This window comes from Plecotus auritus (assembly GCF_963455305.1).
Source record: "Plecotus auritus genome assembly, chromosome: 3".
Classification (NCBI taxonomy): domain Eukaryota; kingdom Metazoa; phylum Chordata; class Mammalia; order Chiroptera; family Vespertilionidae; genus Plecotus; species Plecotus auritus.
Window position 1 is genome coordinate 124,961,975 of NC_137772.1, and position 18,714 is coordinate 124,980,688.

Genomic DNA, 18,714 nt, shown 5'->3' on the forward strand with positions numbered 1-18,714 from the left:
TTCAGGGAGATATTCTTTACCAGCTTTCAGGTAGGTCACCAGAGTGGCAGTGGCTGTTCACACAGAGGCCTGCCTCCCATCCTGCAGCACAGGAAGGTCTCTTTTCAGGGGCAGCAGCCTAGTAGCCTCTACACTTTTAGAATTTGTCAGCTGTCCCTCCTGAAACTCTCTCCTCTGGCCTCTGCTTGCTCCCACTGCGCCCTCTAGTGGAGGGATCACTCCTATTTTGTGACATTTCTAGGAAAAGCCAAGGAAGGGGAGGAAGCCTGGCTAATCCTAGCACTGCCACAGTGTGCTGGCAGCTCAGGGGACAGCACTGAACCCCAGTCCCCCTGGGCCTTGTTTCAGTATTGCCATCTGGCAGAATTGAGACTAGGTACCTGGTCCGGTCATGAGGCCACTGGGAGTGTTTATTGTCACAGTTGCTAGTTGAATTACTAAATGTGATACAAATCCTTTCTGATTCCACATAAACACCCAGACCAATAACTCGTTTTTCAATGAGTCAGAACATAATAGGATGATAGAGCCTTTCAGATGAGGAAAATGAAACCCAGACAAATAAGGTGATTTGCCCAAGATCACATCGCTAATGGAAGAGCTAGACTGCACACCAGGGCTTGGATGCCCTGTCCAGGATGAAAGGCCTTTTCTACCCCTGTTAGGGTCTAACTTATTGGAAGAAAAAAAATGTTCAAGTTTCCTTCTTTCCTAAGAAAACCAGAGAAATTGGTACTATAGCCCTCTTATTACTCCTCGTAGGGATTACAAAGTGAAGCCCCAAGTCCGCTGGGGATACTCTTCCGCCATTCATGTCATCTTTCATAAGCTGGCACATGGGATGGGAAAAGTGGTTAAGGGCACAAACTGAAGATGGCCAGACCTGAGTTCAAGCTTTACCATTTACTGGTTGCATGTGACTTTGATTACTTGACTTCTCTAAACCTATTTCTTTATGTATAAGCAATAACTACTTTATGGAATTGTTGGAAAGATTAAATGAGAAAATATACCTAGTTTTTTTTTTAATATTCTGGCTCACACAGAGTAAGCTCTCAGTGAGTTCCAGCTGAGATTACTACTCCTTTATCCCACAACCCCAGGAGTAGCCAGGTGCCTTGCTGCTAATTTACTATCTATTTTGTGGAATGACATTCTCTCAACTCGGGCAATTGCCAGCTTGAGGTACTATCTTCTCCATTTCAGTTCTGGAGCTCCCTTTCATCTGTGTCCTTCTTGGTCTGTTCAAAGGATGCAGCATTACACATGGAGCCTAAGAAAGAAAAAATTGAGCCAGACGTGGAGCAAGGCAAGAAACAAAGACTAGACAGTGTCACCAGCAGCGAGAGCTTCGCAAGCTCCGGGTTTCAGGAAGATAAAAGTCTGAGTGATGTGGAGGAAGAGGAGGGTAGGTATTAATTCCTTCCTGTCCTACAGTCTGAGATATTTTTACAACATACTGTGCATCTCTGAAATTTTTTTCTTATTTATCACCCTAATAAACATCCGTGGGAGACTCAAAGGGTAATGTCCTGAGGAGATAAGATTTGAGTAAGATTATTTACAGAGTTACTAATTTTGACAGGGAACTCTGTACAATTGTCTCTCCTCAAGCCTTTTTGTCCTACTGGGTTATTCCCCTCTCCCCGCCCCCCCCCCCCCCCCGCCCCCCATGCTTGGGAAAATGGGCTGGAGGCCTGGAAAAATCTCTGATATTCATACTGAAACTCAAATGCCCTTGAAAATGAACTCTGATCCACTTACTGGTTTGTTTTATGTTTTACTAACATTGATCCAATAAACCGGGATTTGGCATAATAACAAGCGCCGTTACAAACAGCTACGGTTTTAATGCTTTCCAGATTCTGACGATTTCTACAAGCAGCCCATAACTATGGAAGACCTGATTTCTTACAGTTTTCAAGTGGCCAGAGGCATGGAGTTCTTGTCTTCAAGAAAGGTAAGCCTTGCTCTTTACTGTTGCTCTTCTTTGCCAAGGCTGGACATGTGGACACGCACATGGACAAACACACGTGTTGGCTATAAATCCACTTTTCTTAGTATTTGCTTATACTTATGTCCTTAAATATAGAGTAAATATCATGACCGATGCCTGAATTTGTCCTGATAGGAGTGAGGAGTTTTGAGAACACCAAGTCTTAATACCAGGGGGTAGAACTGAACTCTAGGGAAAAAGTTGACCGGACAGACGTGGTCCCTGTTCTTCACATCGCCCTCCACGTAGCTGCAGCACTGGCCAGAGCCTCAGAACACTCCATTCCCGGGAAGGTTGTTAGTCCAGCTGAGGGGCCCTCCCGGGAACTGTAGTTGGAGGACCAAAGGTTGGGGAAGTTTTGCTCCCTGGGGGATTTGATTGCAGCTTCATTGAAGAGGATGCTATGCTGCAAAGCAGGAGCAAAGCAGATGCAGGCCCTGCCTTGAGTTTGGGGCCTCTATTTGTAAAGAGGCACTTCACGTTTATGGTGACTACAAGTGCACTGGGGGTTGCTTCCGTTGTGTAACAGATCCTCAAATTAAGAAGAATAATGACACTGAGAAGCCACAGGAAATCAGTCAGTTAGACTAAGGAAATGCATTGATTATGCAACCGTTTTATTATAGTGCATTCATCGTGACCTGGCAGCTCGAAACATTCTGTTGTCTGAGAACAACGTGGTGAAGATTTGCGACTTTGGCCTCGCCCGGGATATTTATAAGAACCCCGATTATGTGAGAAAGGGAGATGTAAGTCAGTTTGATATTTGACTCATTTATACCCTATCATTTTTAAACCATAGACCAATGCCGTTGGTAAATATTTACACTTCCTCGACAGTGGTCCCCTGAAAACCGTCATGTGCTTTCTGTGGAGACAAGCGACAGCTGTGTCCCAGAGAGCCCATGTGTGGGGTGGCCCTTGTCTGAAGAGCCACTGCACCGGGTTCTGTTTTCCCCTCACTTCCCCGTGGTACCTGTCCTCTGGGCAGTGCTGCCTGAGGTGGCCGACCTGAGAAGTGTTTAGCAGGGCTGTGGGCACCTCCCTTTGCCTCCTGTGGGAGTTTTGGAATCACTGGAAAGAACAGCCTGGACTCTTTCCCTCAAGTAAACCCAGATGATTGATTCAGCAGGTGTATATATCTCAGGAAAGGGTGGGGGAGGTATGGTATTATCTTGTTATTGAGGAAGCCGCCCCCCCTCCTCACCTCCGCCTTCCATGCATAGCATCCACCTGTGGCTCACACTGGCTCTTCTCTGCTTGTTTGTGGACACAGTGTTATGTTTCACTTTTGTGGGTGACCTCCTGTGTCCTCTCTTCTCAGCCCGCACCCTGAGCGCTTAAGCCTGGGTCTGGGCCCTGCTAATTACTCTACAGTAGTGGTTCTCAGACTTCAGTGCACTCACAAATCGCCTGACGGGCTTATTAAACTACAGTTAGCTGGGCCCCACCCCCAGAAATTCGAACTTAGTAAGTCTTGTGTAGAGCCTGAGACTTTGCCTTTCTAACAAGTTTCTAGATGCTGCTGACACAGCTGGTCCCAGGACTTTACTTTGAGAGCCACTGCTTCAGGCTCTTTTTTTAAAAAAAAAAACAAAAACAAAAAAACTTTCTTGGGGAGCCCTGACTTGCAGAGATTGCATCTGTCTATGTATTAGTCTGTCCTCTTCTGTTCATCTGTATCTCTTTCAGCCTCTCCCTGCCCCTCCCCCTTGCATTTTTCTCTTTGTCTCTCCATTGTCCCATGATTCATTCCCATCCATCTAAGGCGGCAAGGCCTAACTCACCAGGATTCCTGTTACCAAGAAGAGAACAAAAATGTGTCTGGACACCTGAAAACCAGCCATATGGTCTCCCAAATACTGTCTATCACCTTCTTTCCTTCCTGTGCCTTTGCCCACTACCCCCATTTAATGACTTTTAAAATTCTGTCTTTTTAAATAAGAATGCTGTTCAAAATCCTCCTTCTGAAGAAAAATTCTGGAAATTATGGATTTTTCAGGATGTCTTCCAATTCAGATCACCCTTTCCCAGGTCCCTGTGGAGTGCAGGTTTTTGGGGGAGACTGATTTCTTACTGAGTCGTGGAGTTAAGACGTGCTGGACACATAGGAGAGGCTTACTAAACAGTAATTATCTTCATAGGAATCGCATAGCGCACAGCTCTCTCTTTTAGTATAACTGCATGTTAGGAGCGTTTTCTCCATGTTAGGAAACCATAACTGCTCTAGGAAATGATTTCTGGGCCAAGTGTTATCTGGGAAGTGACCCTAGGGGCACTTGGGTTGAATGTGCTTTGTTTGCATGTCCTTCTGCTCAAGGCCCCCTTGCCCTTTTCTAGACGCGACTTCCCCTGAAATGGATGGCTCCTGAATCTATCTTTGACAAAATCTACAGCACCAAGAGCGACGTATGGTCTTATGGAGTACTGCTATGGGAAATCTTCTCCTTAGGTAAATTTGGGGGAAGGAAGAGATCAAATAGACAAGAACCAAATGTCTGCTGAGTGTCCTTTGGGTAGATACAACCTTTAGGTCAGCTTCTAAAAGAACCTAAAACCGCTCTAGCCGGTTTGGCTCAGTGGATGGAGCGTTGGCCTGCAGAGTGAAGGGTCCCAGGTTCAATTCCAGCCAGGGGCACATGCTGGGGTTGCGGGCTCGATCCCCAGTGGGGGGTGTGCAAGAGGCAGCCGATCAGTGATTCTCTCTCATCATTGATGTTTCTATCTCTCTCTCCCTCTCCCTTCCTCTCTGAAATCAATAAAGAAATGTATATTTAAAAATTAAAAAAAAATAAAAGAACCTAAAACCCTCACAGAGCATGGGTCCGTGCAGAATTTCAGGTGAGGAGTGGTGTGTGCATGTGTACCCTGCAAAGTAAGGATGCTTTATATAGACACAAACAAGGTCAGATCAGTACAAATCTGAAGTTGGGTTTACATTCAGCCAATCTGGCTACTCCTGTCTTTGTCTTTTGCCCCCTTCTCCTAATTCCTCAAACACACTGATTCCTAATGCCCTTTCTACTCCCTCCCTGCATCATGCCTCCTTCGGAGTTTCCTAGGAAAGGCCCCAGCAAGTACAAGTCAACCAGTGTTAGGAGCAGGAGGCCTAGATAGTGCAGCTAATGTAAACACAGCAAGTCCTAGACAGTGGTTTATGCAGGATGAAAGATGGGGACATTGGGTGTAGTTATTCTGCTTCCAGAAACATCCACGATGGGTGGCTAGACGCCTTGTTCAAGGCCCCGAGCACACAGATGTGCACAGAGCCCACATCTGCTTGCAGACACACACTGATGCTCTAAAGCCTCCCAAATGTGGGGTCTAGCCAAGAGTCTTTTGGACTTTGCCAAAAATTTGCCTTTTAGAACAAATGAAAGTCACCCAGTAACATCCCTGGTTTCCTGTAATGTGTGGAAATCATTCCCCTGCTTTCGATGACAGGCACCTGTTGCTTCCAGTCTTTGAAAGCAGCTTGGCGGCCATATGGCCCCACAGTGACACAGTGCCAGCACTGCACACCTCCCAGCTGCTTCCTACCAGCAGTAATCACTAGAAAGTACAGACAAACACATGTGAGATAGACTAGGTTCGAGGTCTGGAACAGAGCAGACTAGGAGGCCGGGCTCACTACTACCTCTAGCCAAGAATCCCCCTAAAAGGAAAGGTTACGTGGGCATCCTGAATAGCAAAACTCGCAAAAGGCAAAGTCTAGGGCTGGGACCCTCTGGCGCACAGACTCCTGCCTACAGGCAACCCCTACATTCAGCTCCTGCTGGAGCTCAAGGCCCCTCTCCCTCAGTCCTAGCACAGCAACTAATGCCCAGTTCTGTGAGAAGTTTACAGGAAAGTAGTGAATTAAAATCACCCTCACTGAGGTGTGAATAATCCACAAGTGACCTTGGCCTTTTAAAATGAAGTTTATTAACGCAAGGAATGAGTCTAATGACGGATTTCTTTAGAGTTCCTTGTGGGGAGGGAGAAGGGACCCTTCAGATGACACCCTCTCTCCTGAGCAAAGAGACAGGAATGACCTGGGGTATCGGACACCCACGGGACCGGCCAGGCAAGCGTGTATCACTAGCAGGCATTTGCTGAGCTTCAGTATGGGTTGTACTGTGTGTGGAGATCCATTCCAGTCACTGTGAATTTATTACTAAACTATCACTTTAAAGGGAGGAAAAGGACCCCCTTATAGTCTTTTGTGCCCTGAAGCCGTAATGTGCCCTGTGCTTTCCCCATTGTCTCGCGCAGGTGGGTCTCCATATCCAGGAGTGCAGATGGACGAGGACTTCTGCAGCCGCCTGAAGGAAGGCATGAGGATGAGGGCTCCTGAGTATGCAACTCCTGAAATGTGAGCCCTGGGCCTCCTCCATCCCCCTGACAGCTCTCGTGCCAGCAGGACACCTCAGAAAGGGGACATTTGTTGAGTTTTAGCATCCCAGTCCTGCGTAGCCTCAGTGGGGTCTAACTGTGCTGGGATTATCTTCCAGAGTGAGGCACCCTGACCTTGAGCCATCCTTACCTATTTCCTCTCCTGACCACTGGCGTGGCTTTGCAAGGCCTCTGGCTGGGAACTGAAGTTAGAAACTCAATTCTAGGTATGAATCCAGGCAAAATTAACAGACCACCCAGGAACTAAATGTAAGACCTTGTCCTCACTCACGAAGTGGAAGCCAGATAAGTAAGCAGCCACAGGGACAAAGTGCTAGAAGCCCCTATGACCGGTCCTCTGTCCTCACTAAAGACCAGTGAGGGGGCTGGGTTCAGAACGCAGGGGAAGAGGTGTAGGAGAGGAAGCGGGGGGTTTCCTGATGGAATCAGTCATTATACTCCACAGGAGGCAACTTGGGCAACAAGACTGCTTTAGACTCATCTTAGGAATTGGCTGCAGTGCCTGGAGCTTCTCGCGGTGGCTTCCTGCTGTGCAGCCCTGTGACTCCAGGAAGGTGACAGGCACTGTGCGGAGGCTTCCTCCATTGTTCAAGGCTTGCTTGCCTCTGTTGGACGCTCTTTCTTCCTGAGCAGGAATGTGATGACACTTGCAGTTTTGTTGAGCTGCTGACAAGGACTTGGGCCTCCCCAGGGCAGCACCACCTTTCCTGAACCGGCAGGCAGCCCTCCCCATCCCACCCACACAATGGGGTCCTGTCAGAAGCCCTGGGATGGCCTCTGGGGAGGAGTCAGAAGGAATGGAGGAAGTGTGGACTTGGCCAAAGGGCAAGGTCTCTGTCTCTTTCCTTCAGGTCTGGAGACAAGGTTAGGTCAGACCCGGGGTGAGGGCGAGGAGGACAGGGGACTCAGGCCTGGGAAGGCAGAGTGTGGGGCAGCCTTACATGGTCTCCTTGTCCGGAAAGTTCAGGGAGTTGGAGGCAAGGCCCCTTTCTGAGAGCTGGGGACAGATAAATTAGCCACGGGGACAGATAAATTAGCCACGAGGATAAATTAGCCGCGAGGACTGCATTGGGGCTGTAGTGCTCGAGGCATGGAGAGTTTTTAATTCCTTGTTTCCTTTTACGTGGTGGAGAGGGGCGAACACCAGATCTGGTTTAAAAGGAGATTACTTGGCACCTTGGGTTTTGTGTTTCCCCCACACCATCTCATGTGCAGTTCCTGCAACCTTAAGGAGCAGGCAGGCAGATATATAATCTGGCTTTGATAAGTAATGAAACTAAGCCTCTGAGAAGTGAAGTGATTTGTCCTCTATCAGCTAAGTAATAGAGGAAATAAATCTAGAAGCCAGTTTTTTGGGCTGGCCTCCCTAGATCTCATGACTGTTAAATTAGGAATACACGTGCCTTAGAAGAAAGGTTTCTCTAACATGTCCACTCATGCTCTGAGTTAAATATTTCCTTCCACTTTTCACATAATGTGAAAACCACAAGAATGAGTTCTCTATCACTAACAGTAATAGTAATAACTGCAGTCATTATTAAATAACATGTAATAGTTATTTAGTGCTCATTAAGTGCCAGACACTGTCTTTGCACTTATAACAGGTATTCATTTTCCCAATGCTCCTAACAATCCTATAAAGTAGGTACTATTATAATCTCCATTTCACAGATGAGAAAACCAAGGCACAGAACAGCTCAGGGATTTGCCACATTGCTAGCAAGTTAAGCAAACCCAGCCTGAGTCCAAAGTCCACAACACTGTGCTACATATCTGCAGAGTGTATTTCCAAGTCTTACGCAGCTTCTGGTCCAGAATAACTGTAGAGGGACCAAGTCAAATTAGCTGTGGACTAAGAGCTCCCTTAGACTTTCAACTTTCTCAAATCTTCAAGTCTTCACATAAACCTCTCCCAGGTAGCCCTGGTACCCCCGCAGCCAGAGGAAGGATTGTTCCTTAATTCTAGCAGTTTATTTCAGAAATGATAAAAAGTAAAATGCAGTTTCGTGAAGTGTTGGTTCGGAAGGACAGAATTCAACCTTAGCCATTCTGAAGCATTTGAAGGTTGCCAGGGTGAGGACGGAGTACAGCTCTCAGAACCGGGATTCTGAGACCTGAACTTGGCTTAAAGTGGCATACACGTGAGAGCTTGGGTGATGGCTCAGACTGGAAGCTCCTCCCATAGGCCCCTTGCCCCCAGCTTATTCCAAGAAGGGCTGTTGGGTTGGGTGCAACTGGTGTCCCTTTACTTTATTAAAACCTGTTTACTTAGAGATGTAAAACTGTTTAATGCTAAGTCATTGGTTTTCTGCCCAGAGCCTGTTTAATCAGATGTCTATCAATAAGGGAATAAGCAATTTTTTTCTTTTCCTTTGGTGTTTGCTGAGATAATTTGTATTGAATTTCAGTAAAAAGAAGTGAAAACTAGAAATCAGAAACCAAGAATCAAAATACAAAACAGCAACAGTTGTAGGTAGTCCCTCTTACTAGTTTCAGCACAGACAACCCAGAAGGAGCCCTGCTCACTGTCACATCCCCAACAGCTGCTTGCTCAGTGGGAGATGCTGCTGGCTGAGCAAGCTGGGCCTCTGCCCCGTCCTCCCTGTCTCAGGCCCCCTTTTTGTTTCTCCAGTTCAAGTCTCTTGCTTTGGCTTCTTTTCGCAGGTTGTCTATGGATATGTTTAATGTTCTTCCAATTGCCTCTTTTTATTGCTAGACATAAAGGAACCTTGGACAATTAGGCCTGAATGTGGCCAGAGGGGAGCAGGCCAGCCTCCGCCACAGCCTATGCAGCATGGCATGAGGCGTCTGGCTTTTGTCTAGTGACCACCTGTCTCTGTAGTATATATTTTCCACCTGTCTTAATGAGTAACACATATAAACTTACCTGAAAATGAGATTCACATAGGACTGTGCACACTGACTTAGGCTACTTCAGACTTTTGGTCAGCGCAGGCTGGCCCAGGTTGCCTGAATGAGTGCCTTGAGCCCTTACTCTGAGGCACTGCTGGTCAGGAACTGTTAGGGGCCGTGAGAGCTGAAGCCCTGTCCTGTGTCTCCCAGAGAGCAGGGACAACAGCCCAGGGTTAGAGTTCCCTTCCTCACTCCCAGTCACCTCTGTCTGTAATTGAGTCCCAGTGCAGTGGCACCCAACGTTGGTCCACACACCACACTCACCAAAGGGCCTTCACAGGCTCTCGGAACCAGCTGACCCACTCTACACCCCCTGGGAGTTAGGAGAATAGGTACAGTAGATGAAACAAGGGTGGGAGGAACCAGAGTCATCTTCTGAGAAGAGTCTTGACCCATAGGTTTGGACAAACGTAGGAGAATTTGCAATTCACACAAGTTATTTTTATGAACTCCTATCCCTTACTTAGAGCTTCAGACATCTGCTTACTGGGTACTTGTCGGAAAACAGAACCTTAGTATCCAACTATGAGGAAAGCAGAGGATGTCTGAAGACCACATGGTGCCACCATTCCCCTGGGCACCTAGAATTTTATCCCTGGGTTAAATCAGAACCTTAGGACTTGTATACCTGGCCTACACTGTTTTGTTTCTCAGGATTGTTTTTATTGAATGATATTTTTTGCTATTACGGCTTTGGCCAACATTAAAAGATAGTGTCCAATGGGAGAAAATGGGGGACATCAACAATAAAGATAAATAAATAAAAAAGGCGGACCCACAAAGTCATTATTACCTAGATGGTAATGATGTTGAGCGGCGTCTAGGAGAGCCTCCTTTCAGATTTCAGTTCTAGGAATGGCCATGCGACTTCCAAGTACCTGGTTTGTTTTGAACTGCTGGCTTATGTGCATCATGTAATTGATTGCATCTTCTTTTTTGCCAGTTACCTGGGAATCATGATATAAACTTAGCATATTAACTTTGTCTGTAGTTCTACCTTTTATTCTTTATTTTACCTACCCCCACCAGGGAAGGTTTCTTTTTTTTAACCTTCCTGTACTCTTACTGTCTTTACTAGCCACTTCATATGCTTTGAAACCAAATAGGGATATCCTTAAGAGACGCTTGGAGCTGTTGGTGCAGCCTGAAAGCACACAGCTCGGAGTGGCAGAGGTCAGAGGAGCACTGGAGCGGCCCAGGTGCTCTCTCTTCCCGGAGGCCAGTCTGACTTCCTTCAGCAAATCTTTATTGAGTGCTTATATATCAGGCCCTGGACTAAGTAAAGGGGATGGCGATGAGGTCCCCTCCCAGTTCCAAATTCCAAGCCCATTCAGATTTTGATCCTACACAGTCTGAGTCCTCTCTAGTCCAGATGATCTCCTGAGAGAAAAGATTACTTACAATAAACATCTCTTGGAGAGAGCAAAAGAGCCCAAAGAGAATAAATCCTTAAGGCAGTGTGTGTGCAGACTGCTGTCTTGTGTCCCTGCAGACAGGACCAAGAGAGGAGCCCAATACCTTCATTTCTAAGATGTCAGAGGAGAAGAATTGCAGAGGAACCTGCTGACATTGAAATCCCAGAACAAGATTCAGCTTCTGTAATATTAAGACAAATGTTTTCATGTCTAGAAGCCCAGCCTGTATTTCTGCCTTCAGTGGAAGGAAGCCTTTGAAGTGCTGGGGACAGGGGAAATCAGCCACAGGCAAGGAACTTGTGCACAGGCCAAGGACACACTCACATGTTAGGTGGACTGCCACCTTTTGGAAGTGATATGAGTCCTACACACAGGGCCTTCTCCATCAGCTTCCACCAGAACTCTGAGGACTTGAAATGCCACATGCTTATTAAGAAGCCCAAGCCAGCCCAGCCGGTATGGCTCAGTAGTTGAACACCAACCTATGAACCAGGAGGTCACGGTTCAATTCCCAGTCAGGGCATATGCCCGGGTTGTGGGCTTGATCCCCAGTGCAGGAGGCAGCAAATCACTGATTCTCTCTCATTTCTTTCTCCTTCTTCCTTCCTCTCTTACAATATATTTTTTTAAAAGTCCAAGCAGCCTCTGTTACAGCCTGATAATCTAACAAGTACTGCAAACTATTCACCCATTGGTATTTGTGTCTATGTTAACGTTTTACCTTTAAAAAGTCCTGCTTTCAGCAGGGAGGGGAGCAGTACTGCACTTCAGATCTAACTGCAGTGAACAGTGGTTTTTCCTTTTTGTAGCTCTGCTTCTTCCCAGAATGCCCTTCCACTCTGCACTCCAAAGAACTAGGGCTGTGATGGGCTCTAGAGGGGGTTCCTTAACCTGCCTTTGAGGACATATTTTCCCCCACCAGCAGGACCTGGCCCAAACAGCCATTTATGTGTTGGTGCTGCATAACAAAATTTACAAAGAAAGGCAAATATCATACAAGAAGCCTAATCATCATATATATGACAATACCTTCGCTTTGGGGTGCGGCACGTGGGGCAGCTGTATCATCGCCGCTGCTCTCCAACCATTGCTCTCATGCTTTCACCCAACAGCTATCAGCTCATGCTGGACTGCTGGCACAGAGACCCCAAAGAAAGGCCAAGATTTGCAGAACTTGTGGAAAAACTAGGCGATTTGCTTCAAGCCAATGTACAACAGGTAAAGCTATCTAGAATACCAGAAGCCAAATGCCTTTTTGGGTGTAAGCCAAGGGGGTGTTTTGTTCTTTTAATAACTGTTAATAGCTGAGGTTAGCAGTAAAAAAAAAAAAAAATGTGTGTGTGTGTGTGTGTGTGTGTGCATACACAATAATTATCTTTTACATAATTATCTTTCCAAAACATAACTAAGATTGTAAATATAAAATAGTTGAAACTGACATAATGTTTCACAAAAATTGATTGCAGTAGAAATTTCTGCACTTACAGCTCTATCTTTGGTATTTTAGGATGGCAAAGACTATATCCCACTAAATGCCATACTGACAGGAAACAGTGGGTTCACATACTCAACTCCTGCCTTCCCTGAGGACTACTTCAAGGAAGATATTCCAGCTCCAAGGTTTAATTCAGGAAGTTCTGATAATGTCAGGTAAGATGTTTTTCTTTCCCCAACTTTATATTATAACTAGAGGCCCGGTGCACAAAATTCGTGCATGGGCGGGGGGGGGGGGTGTCCCTCAGCTCAGCCTGCACCCTCTCCAATCTGGGACCCCTCTCAATACATAACTGCTGGCTCCCAACTGCTCGCCTGCCTGCCTTCCTGATTGCCCCTAACCGCTTCTGCCTGCCAGCCTGACCACCCCCTAACCACTCCCCTGACAGCCTGATTGATGCCTAACTGCTCCCCTGCCAGCCTGTTTGCCCCTAACTGCCCTCCCCTGCAGGCCTGGTCACCCCTAACTGGCCTCCCCTGCAGGCCTGGTCCCCCCCCAACTGCTCTCCCCTGCAGGCCTGGGTCCCCCCTAACTGCCCTTCCCTGCAGGCCCAGTCACCCCCAACTTCCCTCCTCTGCCAGCCTGGTCACCCCTAACTGCCCTCCCCTGCAGGCTTGATCACCCCCAACTGCCCTCCCTTGCAGACCTAGTCCCTCCCAACTGTCCTCCCCTGCTGGCCTGATCACCCACAACTGCCCTCCCTTGCAGGCCTGGTCCCTCCCAACTGCCCCCCCTTCTGGCCATCTTGTGGTGGCCATCTTGTGTCCACATGGGGGCAGCCATCTTGTGTGTTGGAGTGATGGTCAATCTGCATATTACTCTTTTATTAGATAGGATAGAGGCCTGGTGCACGGGTGGGGGCCAGCTGGTTTGCCCTAAAGGGTGTCCCAGATCAGGGTGGGGGTTCCCTTGGGGCGTGGGGTGGCCTGGGCGAGGGGCCTATGGTGGTTTGCAGGCCGGCCACACCCCCCAGCGACCCAAGTGGAGGCCCTGGTATCTAGGATTTATTTATCTTCTATAATTGAAACTTTGTAGCCTGGAGCGGAGCCAAGCCTTCTGCTCGCTCCATGGCAGCAGTCATTTCTGTTGGGATTTATTTATCTTCTATAATTGAAACTTTGTAGTGGAGGCCAAGGCAGGCCAGGGCTGCAGAAGCTTGGCTCAAGCCTCCTGCTTTCTCCAGCTCTGTGGCTGCCGCCATTTTTGTTGGAATTTATTTATCTTCTATAATTGAAACTTTGTAGCCTGGAGTGGAGGCCTGGGCTAGCAAGGGCAGGTGGAAAGCTTGGCTTCCTCCATTGCCGGGGAAACCTAAGCCTCACTCCTGCTCTCTGTGGCCACAGCCATCTTGGTTGGGTTTATTTGCATATTCGCTCCTGATTGGATGGTGGGCATGGCTTGTGGGTGTAGCGGTGGTATGGTCAATTTGCATATTACTCTTTTATTAGATAGGATATTTTCAAACATAACAAAACAAAAAAATCCGCACCTCCTAAATTCAACTGTAGTTAAGTTACCCCTATTTGGTCTATATATCTGTGTATCTATACACAGTCCCTGTGTGTGTATTTTTCTTTTTAATGAAGCATTTGAAAGAAGGCCTAAACCATTATGACACTTTCCACCTAAATACTTTGGTATACATCTTGTAAGGATATTCTCCTGCATAACCACATCAAAATTATCATGCCAAAGAAATTGATAATACTTTAATATTGTTAAGTATTCAAATTTCCCCAAATGTCTTTTACACCTTAAAAAGAAGGATCCAATCAAGAATAACACTTTTCATTTTCTTCATTTCCTTTAGTCTATCTTATTCTAGAACAGTGGTTCCCAATGTGGGGCACACGCCCCAAGGGGAGGCAATTTGATTTTTAAGGGGGGCAATTAGAGAATGAGTTATTAAAAGTGAATTTTTTTTTGCATTTCTTATGGTTCTAGGGGCCTCATATACTAGTACAGTATATAAAGATATATTATATCATATTTATGCACTTCAGTTCTCTATTATATGTTTTGAAACTTTATTTGCTATTTTTTCATATCACTTCATATTATTATTTTAACAATGTCTTAGTGATTTCTTCCTCAGTACTTCAGCTGTCCTTTTATTCTTTTATTTTTCTCTTTCATGCTATATTCTTTGGAAGCTTGTTTAGACGAAGTTAATGGTCTTTTAGGTTTCCTCCACATGAATAGGAATTCACTTTTTGAATAATAATAATTATATGTCACAAGGAGGGCATGGATTTTAGAGATGCTTAGGTGGGGCATGGCCAAAAAAAAGGTTGGGAACCACAGTTCTAGAATAATTCCTTCATCTTTTTTTTTCCCAATAACATTGACTTTTTTCATAAGATCTTAGATACAATTAAACAAACACACTAGATTTTTCTTTCTTACCTGATAAATGAACGTATCTCTCATTACTGCAGAGGAAATTGGAGAGAGGGGTAAGGAAGAAATATTTGAGAGCCTTCCACTGGGGGGTGGCTACATGTGTATCACACATGTTCAGTACTAGCAGTTACATATATGTCACATATGTTGTTACTAATTGTTGCACATGTATCACACATTAGTACTAATGATTACACATGTATGACACCTCCATACTAATGGTTATACTAGTACGTGTATCATACACATTCAGTATTAATGGTCACACAGACACATGCTGTGTGTGGACTGGCATTGTGCTAGCCTTTTTGCATATGCCAACTCCTTTGAGGTTCAAAACAATCCTATGAAGGAGATATTATTATTCATGTTATACAATTGAGGACATTAAGGTTCCATGAGGAATAGCTTGCCAAAATTGTGTCAGAAGAGAGTTTCTAGCCCAGGTATTCTGCCACTCTCTCCCTGTTCCATGCAGTCAGGACTCTTTTGGGGGCTGACTATGCCGTGGACTTTCCAGCATCTTTATCTGCAGTGGACACAACCCTAGGACTCTGACCTCAGTCCAGACAAACCTGGCAGGTGACCAGGGAAGGCACTGGGGAAAGCTGCACAGTCTGAAAAGATTGACAGCCTAAAAGCCCAGTGGCCAGCCCAGATTTGTGGTAATGGGTGGCAGGTCAGTGGCACTGCTCGTATTTCACAACCAGCCCAAGAAGCTGAAACAGAGGAGCCATCCATTTTTTAAAGATGAGAAAACTAGCTTGGATTAAATAAATTGGCAGGCTCTGATTGGGTCAGAGATCGGGGAGGGGAATGTCAAAGTTATTTGGGCCCTTCCAGCATGTTGCTTAGCCTTGGGCCCAATAGAGAGCTTGCCTAAGAAACTAGGCCTTGCAGGCAGTGACAGGGTATCAGACTGAGAAACTCAATCAGTAGATGAACTTGTCTTATGAGTAACCATATGGTGGATATCTTTGACAGTCTTTCCTAAAGGATCTCCAACAAAAGGTCTGGAAGTAGTTATGGGGAAATCACACAAATATTACCCATTTCTCCCAATCTGTAATCACAGAACAGAATATACAAGTCCAGCTCTAGTACTCAATTATGCCACTAAATCAGCTGTGTGACCCTAACAGGTCATTGCATTTCTTCCCTCACATCCTTTTAGAAGTAGGCAGCCACATGATAAAGTCATGTCACATCTCTGGGCGTTTCTTCCTCTTCTTTGTAATGTAGGGTGTTTAGACTAGATGATGGCTCAGGTCTCTTCTAGGCCTGACATTTTCTGATTCCACAAGAGGCCAGAGGTCTAACCACTACTGATTCTCTCAAATCCCTCTGGGGTTTTGCTCAAAACTATAAAATGTGGATTAACAACCATGGGAGGAAGTGGCATCACAGGAGGGCTCCTAGGGGAATTTCAGTCTCAGGAGTAAGATGATTCCTTCTGGGGTATTTTGGTTCATCATTGCTGAGATATGGTGCCCATAGTCTCCTGACTAGTCAAAGCTGGATGCATGTTCCTTTCTTGATCATTCTTTCTGTTTCTTCATTAGATATGTAAATGCTTTCAATTTCATGAGCCTGGAGAGAATCAAAACCTTTGAAGAACTTTCACCAAATGTCACCTCTATGCTTGATGTAAGTAATGGAATGAACCTACTCAATGCACCCTGGCAAGACCCTTTGCCAGACTCCACCCAAACCCACACTCCAGTAGTCTGGTGGCTCTCAGTCAGTGCAGGCCAATAATGAGTGGTGGCTGAAATGGCAATTTCAGGGGGATTAACAATAACACAATTATACAGAGCTCATTGAAAAGCAGGTAAACCCATAGTTTGAAGATAACCCGGAATTCATTCCAGGGTCCAAGTCCTTATCTAGTCATAACTTAGTCCCTTAGGAAACTTCATTGTGTGCTTGTAAGCTTCTTGGCTACCAATGATGGAACCCTACTTTCAGAGGACAGAGGAACTCAAAACTGTGAGTGTCTGGGCCTTTGTGATGTAACAGAACTCTCTCTAAGAGCACCCCGAGATCCTGGAAGAAGTCTGTCTGGGCCTGTGCTCCTTCCATGAAGGTCCTGGAGACTGGACAGCCATGTTCCTACCCCGCTGCACTGGGAGGAGCAATCTATGCAGCCTGGCACATAAGAAGGCTCATTGTCTCTTGAAAGCTCTGGGACCTGGGATTGATAAAACCAGGGAGGAAAGGGGGTGCTGGGCAAGAGCGCCCTGTGGCCTCACAGACCTTTACACCACAGTGTGATCTCCAGATATGCACTGCTGCCACTGAGTGGGCAGAAATGCTGGCTCTTAGGACCCGCCCACACTCACTGAGTTAGACTCTGCACCGTCTCGGGACTCACATGCACATTAGAGTGTGAGAAGTGTTGGTGATGACCATGTCCCACAGAGGCCTGTAAACCAACTACAGTGTGAAGGTAGTGACCACAAACAGTGTGGCCATGACATGTAGCACAGTCACTGTAAAAACACCAAAACCTCTTCAAACATACCAGATAAAGAGGAAAAGGTAATTTAAACATGTTAAAGCATTACAAACAAGCCAAGAATGCACAGGTAAAGTAGCTGGAAATTTTGTTTTGCTGTTTAGTACTTAGGTTTTAGGTCCAAGGATATAATACTCAGCAAACATGGAAGATCTCTCCCTCTCCCCCCTCCCTCCCTGCCCCAATATAGTGGGAATGACAGCAGCTTCTTGGCTGGCTTAGTCCTGTTTACTGATAATTGAGGACATGAACACAGCCAGTAACAGATTCAAAGGGTGACAGGAACAAAGCATGGCAACAACTTACTGAAAATGGCCTATTAACAGAGTAATGAGGAATCTGCATAAACTCAATGCTAAAGATGAGCCAACAAGAAAATAGAATTGCTGGAAACCATGACCAAGGGGTCTTGAAAATTCCACAGAATCTTCAAGAAAAAAATTAAACCATATATTTAAAATTTCTCAGAATTTTTGCATATCATAGCCACCAAATAACAGCACTCTCATAGCCAATAGTCATCTGTCAGAATTAGTTTTAATATATTTATACAATAATTTGCATAGAAGTTTACTATGGAAAATGCTCATCTGTTACCTGCAGGTTCCCCTTTTGTTTTAATTTATTTTCTCCACCTTCGGGAAGAAAGGCTTCAAGTCACTGGAAATAGGCATTTCTTACAACTAAAGTTCAGACTTTCCAATATGAAGAAAATGCTTTGTCTTAATGGGCAGGGATTGTGAAAGGTGAGGACAGAGCCTGGAGCAACTTTAGATGTGCCTCTTCCATACCCTCCCCCAGACTTGGTGTGGACCCCTGTGGGTCAAGCAAGAAATGTAACCTTTTTCCTTCTTCCCCGCCAGGATTACCAGGTGGACAGTAGCACTCTGTTGGCCACCCCTTTGCTGAAGCGCTTCACCTGGACTGAAAGCAAACCCAAGGCCTCTCTAAAGATTGAGTAAGGAAGCTGGGTGTCTTTTCTATGAGCAATTGATGGGGAGGACGGGGGGGGGGGGGGAGGGGGAGATAAATGAAGGAAGATGATGGGAAGGTGGTTTAATGGGGATATTTGAGTGCTAGTTGCCCTCCTGAACTATCATGTTCAGGCATTATAGAAAAACACATTTTCCCCCCTAGAAGGGCAGAGAGGAGGAGATAAACTCAGACATATGAGCACCAAGCTCTGGGAAGGAAGACTGGGGTTTACAGAGAGAAAATACGCAGAAAATTGCAGCAAAAACAGGCAGTCCAAACACAGGAAGCACAGTGCCTCAGGTGAAAGGAGCCTGATGCCGACTGTGAACAGAACAAACATCAGATCCCTGGTGGGAGAGGGAGGGAAGCCGCGCCCATTGTTACATTGGGCACGGCCTTTGTAGTAGAAGGGTCATGGTGCTGTTTTCTAGTCCTAAGACATGCCATCCTGAGAACCCAACCTTCAAATGAGGGCTTGCTTCCTGTTTGATCCTAGCACTTCTTCCATACAGTGGCCAGCGACAACTACTGTCAGAATTACTTCAGCCCTTGCTTATACTCCACTGGCCCACACATCACTTCCACTTCTCTATGTTAGTGTCTA

General features: G+C 46.0%; 1 protein-coding gene across 2 annotated transcripts in view; it reads left to right on the forward strand.

Moving 5' to 3' along the window:
• FLT1 (fms related receptor tyrosine kinase 1) overlaps positions 1–18,714 on the forward strand; it is a 215,233-nt gene that overhangs the window by 187,433 nt on the left and 9,086 nt on the right. For both annotated transcript variants that reach the window (XM_080658492.1, XM_080658493.1), the window contains 9 exons: positions 1,252–1,408; positions 1,863–1,960; positions 2,623–2,745; positions 4,337–4,448; positions 6,251–6,350; positions 11,832–11,937; positions 12,227–12,369; positions 16,180–16,264; positions 17,999–18,093. In XM_080658492.1, coding sequence (XP_080514618.1) covers positions 1,252–1,408; positions 1,863–1,960; positions 2,623–2,745; positions 4,337–4,448; positions 6,251–6,350; positions 11,832–11,937; positions 12,227–12,369; positions 16,180–16,264; positions 17,999–18,093 — 1,019 coding nt within the window. The remainder of the gene's footprint in view (positions 1–1,251; positions 1,409–1,862; positions 1,961–2,622; positions 2,746–4,336; positions 4,449–6,250; positions 6,351–11,831; positions 11,938–12,226; positions 12,370–16,179; positions 16,265–17,998; positions 18,094–18,714) is intronic.